General features: G+C 42.4%; 1 protein-coding gene across 1 annotated transcript; it reads left to right on the plus strand.

The window, feature by feature from the left end:
* Nucleotides 1-6,850: 6,850 nt before the first annotated feature.
* Nucleotides 6,851-7,529, plus strand: LOC308512151 (eukaryotic translation initiation factor 3 subunit K-like; the record flags this gene model as incomplete). Its single annotated transcript, XM_081081973.1, has 1 exon — nucleotides 6,851-7,529. The coding sequence occupies one exon, from the start codon at nucleotides 6,851-6,853 to the stop codon at nucleotides 7,505-7,507; it is 657 nt and encodes a 218-aa protein (XP_080938099.1). The 3' UTR covers nucleotides 7,508-7,529.
* Between the last annotated feature and the right edge of the window lie 1,867 nt (nucleotides 7,530-9,396).

The following is a 9,396-nucleotide window of genomic DNA, read 5'->3' on the forward strand; positions in this document are numbered from 1 at the left end:
AAGGCATGCAGGTGGGAAGGGTATGTGGGCTCTAGGCCTCTGGGGCATGGTGGTGGGAGCAATCTGTGGGCCCGGGGAGCTATCTGTGGGCCCGGGGAGTGATCTGTGGGCCCCGGGAATGATCTGTGGGCCTGGACTGCTGATGTGTGGCAGTAAGAAGGGTCTATGGCAGGGGTGGGCAAACTTTTTGACTCAAGGGCCATAATGGGTTCTTAAACTGGACCGGAGGGCCGGAACAAAAGCATGGATGGAGTGTTTGTGTGAACTAATATAAATTCAAAGTAAACATCATTACATAAAAGGGTACGGTCTTTTTTTTTTTTAGTTTTATTCATTTCAAATGGGCCGGATCCGGTCCGCGGGCCGTAGTTTGCCCACGGCTGGCTATGGGCTCTGGGCCACTGGGGTGTGGCAGTGAGAAGGGTCTGTGAGCCCCAGGCTGCCGGAGCATGGCAACAAGAGCAATCTGTGGGCCTGGGCTGCTGGGTCGTGGTGGCTGGAGCAATCTGTGGACCCCGGGAGTGATCTGTGGGCTCTGGCTGCTGCGATGTGATGGCAGGAGGGATCTGTGGGCCCAGGTCACCAAGGCGCGGTGGCAAGAAGGGTCCATGGGCTCTGGGCCACTGGAGCATGGCAGCAAGAAGGGTCTGTGGTGGCCAGCAGAGGAGAGCAGTTGTGGGTGATCAGGCCAGCAGCAGAGGGCAGTTAGGAGCAACCAGGCCAGCAGGGGAGGGCAGTTGGGGCGACCAGGCTGGCAGGGGAGGGAGAGCAGTTGGGGGGACCAGGCCTTCAGGGGAGGGAGGGCAGTTTAGGGGGACCAGGTCAGCAGGGGAGGGCAGTTGGGAGCGACTGGGCCGGCAAGGGAGGGCAGTTGGGGGTGATCAGGCCAGCAGGGGAGGGCAGTTCAGGGCAATCAGGCTGGCAGGGGAGTAGTTAGGCATCAATCAGGCTGGTAGGGGAGTGGTTAGGGGGCAATCAGGCTGGCAGGCAAAAGCGGTTAGGGGCCATCAGGCAGGCAGGCAGGCAGGCGAGTGGTTGGGAGCCAGCAGTCCCGGATTGTGAGAGGGATGTCTGACTGCCTAAACCAGCATTCGGACATCCCCCTAGGGGTCCCAGATTAGAGAGGGTGCAGGCTGGGCTGAGGGACCCACCCCCCAGTGCACCAATTTTTTGCACGGGGCCTCTAGTATATATCTATCTATATATATCTATATCTATATCTATCTACACTAATAAAAGAGAAAAATGGTAATTGGCGTACGGCGATACCGTTTTCATTGGCTAATCAGGGCTATATGCAAATTTACTGCCAACTAAGATTGGCAGTTAACTGCCAACAAGATGGAGGCTAATTTGCATATGTAGGCACAATGCAGGGAGGCAAAAGGGAAAGTAGGAAGAAGCCCCCTGCCACTGACAGTGATCGGAAACCCAGGGGGGAGCTAAGAGCTGGGGGGCAGGGCAAAGGCGGCCCTGGGGCCGCCTTTGCCCTGCCCCCCAGCCATGATCAGAGAATCAGGTGCCTTTGCCGCCCTGGCCAGTGATAGCAGGAAGCAGGGGTGGAGCCAGCGATGGGAGCTGGGCATGGTCGAAGCTGGCAGTCCCAGGAGCTAGGGGTCCCTTGCCTGGGCCTAAAGCGAAGCCCACAATCGCAGCGCCCCCCTGCTGCCACTGCAGGTCCCCGCTGCCCGGGCCAGACGCCTAGGCCAGAGGCGTTAGGCCTGGGTAGGGGCAGAGCCTGCAACCGCGGGGAGCTGGGGGTCCCCTGCCCAGGCCTGACACCTCTGCTGGAGGCCTCAGGCCTGGTCAAGGGGCCGATCCGGTGATTGGTGATCGGAGGGTGATGAAGGTCAACTCCTCTGGCCGAGGCATCAGGCCTGGGCGGGGGGCGGAGCCAGGGATTGGGGGGATATGATGGTCCCCTTGCCCAGGCCTGAAGCCTGGGTCAGAGGCGTCAGGCTTGGGCGGGGTGTGGAGCAAGCGATCAGAGGGAGATGGGGGTCCCCTGCCCAGGCATGATTCCTTGGCCAGAGGCCTCAGGCCTGGGCGGGGGCCAGAGCCAGTGATCAGGGGGAGATGGGGGTCCCCTGTCCAAGCCTGACACCTTTGGTAGAGGCGTCAGGCCTGGGCAAGGGGCCAATCAGGCGATTGGAGGGTGATTGGGGTCAACGCCTGAGGGCTCCCAGTATGTGAGAGGGGGCAGGCTGGGCTGAGGGACTCTCTCCCCCCCACACACACACCCAGTGCAACGAATTTCGTGCACCGGGCCCCTAGTATATAGATATAGATAGATATATAGAGAGAGATATATAGATATATAGATATAGATATACACATATACATAAATATATAAATTCTAAATTATCTCTGCGGTTGTGGAGTTTTCATGTTAAAGTCAGTTTAATTACACCTTCCCATTGTGATATTATTTTACACACAACTTCTTGTGTTCATCAAATAAGGTCAAACTACACAATAAACTCAATTATCTGCAAATAGGTACTCCATGTAGCTTGTGGATTATGCACATGATATAGTTACTGCCTCCCTACCCTGTGGCCCTTCTCACTCCACAGATCCCTTCCCATCACCCACTGACCATAGAGCAAGCACTGATAACAAAGTTATATTTGCTTTCATTGCCTTTCTGCATGGCAAGAGTGATAAAGAAAGAATCATGGAAGCAATTATTTTTCTAGCATTTCCTTTAAACCTTAGTTGTTGTTTTTTATAAGGCTGACAATATAATTTGCTAATATATTCTTGATATCCAATTCATCCATCCTTCTGTATTCTATTAATGCCAAAACGTTTTGTCTGTTCATTGGTATATTTTCCATGTACTCATATTTGCCTTCTCTTTGGTAAAAATAAGTACATTAAAAAGGAGTTATGTAAAGAGCAATAGTAATTGGCAAGGAAAGGAGACAAAAGAAAATTGTAAATGATTGCCTTAACCTCATAGAGTAATCACTTCAAAACAGGATTCATACATTATCATCAATGACAAAAAAAAAAAATTCAGGTAAGTTCTACTGGTATCACCTCCACATTTGGAGTATCAAGAGTTGATGTCAACTCTATTTAAAAGCCTCATTTCTAGACATAATGTTTTTAACCCAAACCCTAAATTATTCAAAGTGCTTTATTCTGAAAAAATTCAGTCAATTCCATCAAAGAGCAGAAACCTATATTTATAAGGAAGTGGAGACAACACTACTAAGAAAAAATAATAAGTCTACACACAAATAACTTTCATGAACACATTTATTTTGAGAAGCTCTATGGAAAGGCAAGTCTGATATATATAAACACTATACAGAGTTGCAATGCTGTCTCCCAAAACTGCAAACAGGATGTTTACAAAGAACATATAAGAGTATTTACAAAGGAAGACAAAGCCAAAGCAACTCAAAGCAGGTCTGTAAAGCAGAAATAGCAAATGAAATTATTGGAACTGTAAAGTTTTAGGTTTTACTGACCAAGTGACTATGTCTGATACTAAATTAAATGTAGAGGTCGCACAAAAAATCGTTCCATCATTGATATTTCCTAACAGCAGCATAAACTTGTAGCTGGAAGGTAAGTGATATGTTGGTACAGGTATTCTGAAAAGATTCTTCCAGCTCAATACTGAATAAATTAGCTGTGTCTGTAAACTAAGAAGTAGTGTTCAAAAGATTGCATATTTGTTATGCTGTACCTGTGACTATTTGTACCTGTTTCTATTTGTATGTTCTGTTGTGTATGAGGTTTTCCATTCATTTATTCAGCAAGTGTTACATTTGTGCAGCACCCTATCTTCTGGCAGTCCCTGGGCCTAATATGCAAATAAAGATATATAGCATTTTCTCCAAATAACCTTTCTTTCCACAATTCTGAATGATTAGGACTTAACTTACTTGAAAATAAAATGGTGGCAGAAGGCTTGAAAAACAGCTGCCTAAAAGACTGCATTATTATCATAATGAACAAAAGCCACACTGCATTATTTGAATAGGTTGGAAAAAGAGCAGAGTCAAAAGGAGTTGAGGAAATCGATGCCTTAGCAGTGACCAGTAACTGGAGTAGTGATTGGTACAGCAGCCACATTTTCTCCTCAGTGCCATTCACAAGGGAAATAAAAGAGTCCCTCCCCCTCCATCCCTTTGGTTGGTAGGCAAGGAAAGATAATAGAAGCACATATTAAAAGACATCAAAACCAAGTGGCAAAAATCTTTAAGAAAACATTACACTACTTCAAAGTTGCACATTAAATGCAAAGCAATTACTTTAATTGAGTTACAAACAACAGGTGCATCTATAGTCACATGTACACGGGTACACAAGGGCATGTATACACACAAATATGTGTGCGCGCGCGCACACGCACACACACACACACACACACAACTAGCACTCCTACACTTCTAGAGAAACTCATACCCACCTGTGGAATGATGAGGTTTGCCAGTGATGGTACGTCATGAATTGCATGCCACCACCTAACAAAGCTCTAAGAAAGCTTCAAGACCTTTGTACCTATCCTCTGTGATCACCACCTGTTAGTGTCCTGTTCTCAAAGGTCCAGGTTCCTAAAATCTTAATTCAGTTTCCATCAGAGGCAAGCAAAAATGGAAAGAGGTAGCTTGCCCTGATTGTTTTAATTTGATACATCTTACATAGGCTAATTGTCCAAAGAGAAACAAGGCCTTGTAAGAGGTTCTTTTTGCTTAAGTTTAAGTCAGAATATTGTTTGATACATCTGGACTAATTTCGTGAATATGGGAAACTGATCTATTTATAGGAGCCCTGGGCATAGGAGGGAGTGTGTGTGTCAAGGAGAGAGTCAGAAAGGGGGGGGGGGGAGAATGGAGGGTGAAAAGTGGGGACGCCCAGAGAGGTAGAGAGGGGCTTTGTCAGTTTTTGAAGAACTTTGCTTTAGGGGGAAAGTATATGTTTCAAAATAGAAAAAAATATATGGTTTTGGAAATGCTCAATTAATTTGCAAGTAGAACATCACAGTAGTATTGTAAGTGAGCAAGAGATCATCTGTTCATCAGTCCTGCCTTTACAATGTTGGAAATCCTAAACCAGGATATTAGTTTAGTTGATATTAAATGTGGATAGAATGTTGCACTTTTGCTAATGGGCAAAATCTGAGATAATCTGCCCTTCGATACTGCCTTTAAAATATTGGAAATATTCCATCAAGACAACACTTTAGTTGACATTTAATTATTTAATCAAAAAATGTTTTTTCCCTATGTACTATGCAGAAAAAAATCCAGATCATACCTACCTTCTAATGAACATAACTTTTCTTTATCTGCTCTTGTTTTAAAAATGTTCAATTTCAAAACTAAATCTAAGTATTGTACATCAGTAAAATTGAAATTGGCCACATTTACACACATGTAAATTACATTTTTGTAGAGAGGGGAAAGAGTTATAAGATGCTCACTTTTACAGTATTCACTTCCTTTCAAAGAGACAGATTGGGGAAAGAAACCAGAAAACAAAACAAAATACAGTGTAAATATCTTAATTCAAAATTCACTGGATCCATACAGCAGCAGTATGAATGATCTGTGTTATGACCATTCAACTGCCAGCATCCACTTGTAGGTGTTTAGAAATTCTGGTTGCTTTCTATTCAGAAGCCTCTGAATTTTCTTTCTTTTAGGCAGATCTGGAGTAGGCAAAGATGAAACTCCATAAACATCACTTTTCTTCTAAAATATGTTTTTGTGGCGATGTTATCACTCTAGGAAAAAAGATGACAAAACAAAAGGTAGTTGCAGAATTAAAATACGAAGTGTTCTCACCCCACCCCGTTTCAAAACAAAACAAAACAAAATAAAAATTGAACTAGTACTTTTTTAAAATACATTTTAATTGATTTTCAGAGAGGAAGGGAGAGGGAGAGAAAGAAACATCAATGCAACCCAGGCATGTGCTCTTGACCAGAATCAAACCTAGGGCCCTTCAGTCAATAGGCTGATGCTCTATCCACTGAGCCAAACTGGCTAGGGCTGACCTAGTAGTTTTTGAGAGCCATACTGAAGAGACTGCCTTGGCATGGACTTGCTTTACTCTGCTGCCTGCCTATGACAAATACCAACACAAGCCCAACAAAGACACAGGGGCAATTATTACTTTTGTCCCCAGGCTGCCACTCTGATATTCCTGGTACGTAGCAGCTTTGTACATGCATGCATGCACTGTTCTATTTCTTTTCTGCTGGGCTATCAAGTGAGCTAGGCATTAGGCAAAGATTTTTTTTTTCTTATCCTACATCAAGCATGTCAAACTCAAAGGCTAACACGGGCCAAATAAACAAGGATTAAGTTTATGTGAGTCGCAAAAAAACAAAAGCTTTCATTTTATTTCAAATACAAAGGGCTGAAATAAATGAGTGATCGTTAACATAAAATAATAGAACAGTTTAATAAAAAATAATATTTTTCTTGAACATTAACTTACCAGATACTGAATAACTGCACAAATTAATAAGCGTAATGCAAATAAACCTATTTTTCTTGTTCTCTGATAGGGAAATACTTCCTGTTCCGCACACAAACAGGTCAGTACAAGACTAATGACGTGGCAATCAGTTGCTAAAATATTCGCTGCTAGTATTAGTGGAGAGAAATGGTGCGCCTGTGTTTAAGGCGCATAAGGGAAATGAATGCAACACGATGATAGTACCCAGTCCTTAGCAAGTATTGTAGTTTGTTATTAATAATTATGTATAACAGGATATTGTAAAAATTAAGTTATGAAATTTTTATTAAAATGTTTCTTACATACCATTATATTGGCTGGGCTGCAAAAATATTCATTGTGGGGGTGGGAAGCGACCGCAGGCATGGCCATGTTTGAACAGATGAGAGCGAACGTGGGCAAGTTGCTCAAGGGCATCGACAGATACAGTCCTGAGAATCTGGCCACCCTGGAGCGCTACGTGGAGACACAGGCCAAGGAGAATGCCTATGATCTGGAAGCCAACCTGGCTGTCCTGAAGCTGTACCAGTTCAACCCATCCTTCTTTCATACTACGGTCACTGCTCAGATCCTGCTAAAGGCCCTCACCAACCTGCCCCACACTGACTTCACCCTTTGCAAGTGCATGATTGACCGGGCCCATCAAGAAGAACGGCCTATCCGACAGATTTTGTACCTTGGAAACCTGCTAGAGACCTGCCACTTCCAGGCCTTCTGGCAAGCCCTGGATGAAAACGTGGACCTTTTGGGAGGTATAACTGGTTTTGAAGATTCTGTCCGAAAATTTATCTGCCATGTCGTGGGTATCACTTATCAGCACAATGATCGCTGGCTGCTGGCCAAGGTGCTCGGGGACCTGACCGACAGCCAGCTAAAGGTGTGGATGAGCAAGTACAGCTGGAGCGCTGATGAGTCGGGCCAGATCTTCATCTGTAGCCAGGAAGAGAGCATTAAGCCCAAAAACAGTGTGAAGAAGATCGACTTTGACAGTGTGTCCAGCATCATGGCCTCCTCCCAGTAACTTTGCAGGTGCTTAATAAAGATTTATTTCCTTAGCAATATATATATATATATATATATATATATATATATATATATATATATATATATATTCGTTGTGGGCCACATGCAGCACGCGGGCCGCGAGTTTGACATGCTTGTCCTACATGCTTGATAATGTCTTCACCAGATTGTGTGGCACATGTCAAAGAATTTAAGCACAGCCCTGGTGATCGTATCTAGACTCAATCACTGAATTTCTTCTGAAAGAGCAAAGTCACACCTGCAAAAGAGATTTTCTAGAAATCTAGATCTGTCTAATAAAAAGAAGTTCTGGTATTACTCTCTTGGACTTCTGCTTCTTGAGAGGGTGCATAATTGAGAGTGGCATAGAGGAAGGGGATTTGGTATACTGAAGAAAGTGCTGAACTGAAGAAAATGGGGATAAATGGTCAGCAAATTTATTATGGGATGCTAGTATTACTTTAAGATCAGATCACATCAAAGTACCAAGTATTCTATTTCATTACAGCCAACCTAACAGAATCCACAGAAAGCATCCTCCAGAGTGGGCTTTGAGTACAAGATCTTGTATTAAACCAACAGTATACATTTTAACTATTCATTTTTTTTTATCCAAGGTCTTAAACATGTAACAGACTTGCAGCTGAATGTAGCATCAAAGGTCTCAATTTCCCTCCCACTTACTTGTGGCTATTAGTCATAATTCATTATAAAGAGCCATTCCTCCACATTAAAATGTTAAAAAAAAATAAATGCCCGATATTAGTAAAGATATTAAGCTTTCCTGTCAGCAGTAGGCTTAGGAAACTGTAGACTCTATGTATCAATCAAGTTTACACAAGATGAAAGGTGTCTGTGATAGCTATAGATGATTCTAGACTAGTATCACAGAATTTTGCAGATCCTATAAGGCATCTCACCTAATTTTGTTTGCTAATTGTTTTATTATAAAAGATAAAAGATACATTCACATATATAGCACACTGTATGTGCTTTAAAGGGGATTTCTCACTAACTAATATAATACACTATATTTCATATATGTTTTCTCCAGAAATATACAAATTAAGCTCTATATAACTACCCCATCAACATTATACTAATTCTGAAATTAAGGACATTTGTTGTTATCAGAGTTGTTTTTCTTCTTTACTTTTTTCTTTTTTTAATGACAGAGGCTCTACTAAAAATTTGATTCATATTTCAATTGCTTTCCAATAACAACTAAACCAGAGTTGAGTGAATACGTGGTAACATACTAAAATCTATCAAATAATGTGTGGTTTCAAGTATACTTTACAAAATATACTCGTCAACTCTTGATAAACCATGCTAGTAGAAAAGAAGAATGCTATCCAAAACTAGATAATCCAAATGTAATTTAATTTGCTTTTTGAAAAGCATTATGAAATGCTTTTGAGCCACAGGTTTACATTTATAATCCTGTTTTACTTAGACCAATATTAAAATAAGTTTACATTCCCCGTGCACATTGCAAAGAACAGAATAGGGAAGTAACTCAGAAGCTTGCTAGGTGGCAAAGGTAAGCAATTCAGGAACAGTCTGCAAAATGAGTATGAAAGCGCTGACAAGCACATCTTAGTTCTGCCTTCTGTTCATTTTGATATCATTTCACCACTTGATAGATAGGTAAATGGTGGTGCTTAATAATCTGGCCTGGTTTTCATTATTATTACCACTTGATATTGACAGATTATAAATAATGACCTTATTGGTATTCTTACTTTTTTATTAACCAAAGATCTTTTTAATGACCAGTTAATTGCATCCCTTTTAATTGAATGTATCCTCTTCAAGTAATTCTCTTTAGGAGAGAAAACCTCAATGGACAATTTTCCTACTTCTGCCCCCCAAACCTGGCAGGTA

Source organism: Myotis nattereri (genome assembly GCF_964212035.1).
Source record: "Myotis nattereri genome assembly, chromosome: X".
Lineage (NCBI taxonomy): Eukaryota > Metazoa > Chordata > Mammalia > Chiroptera > Vespertilionidae > Myotis > Myotis nattereri.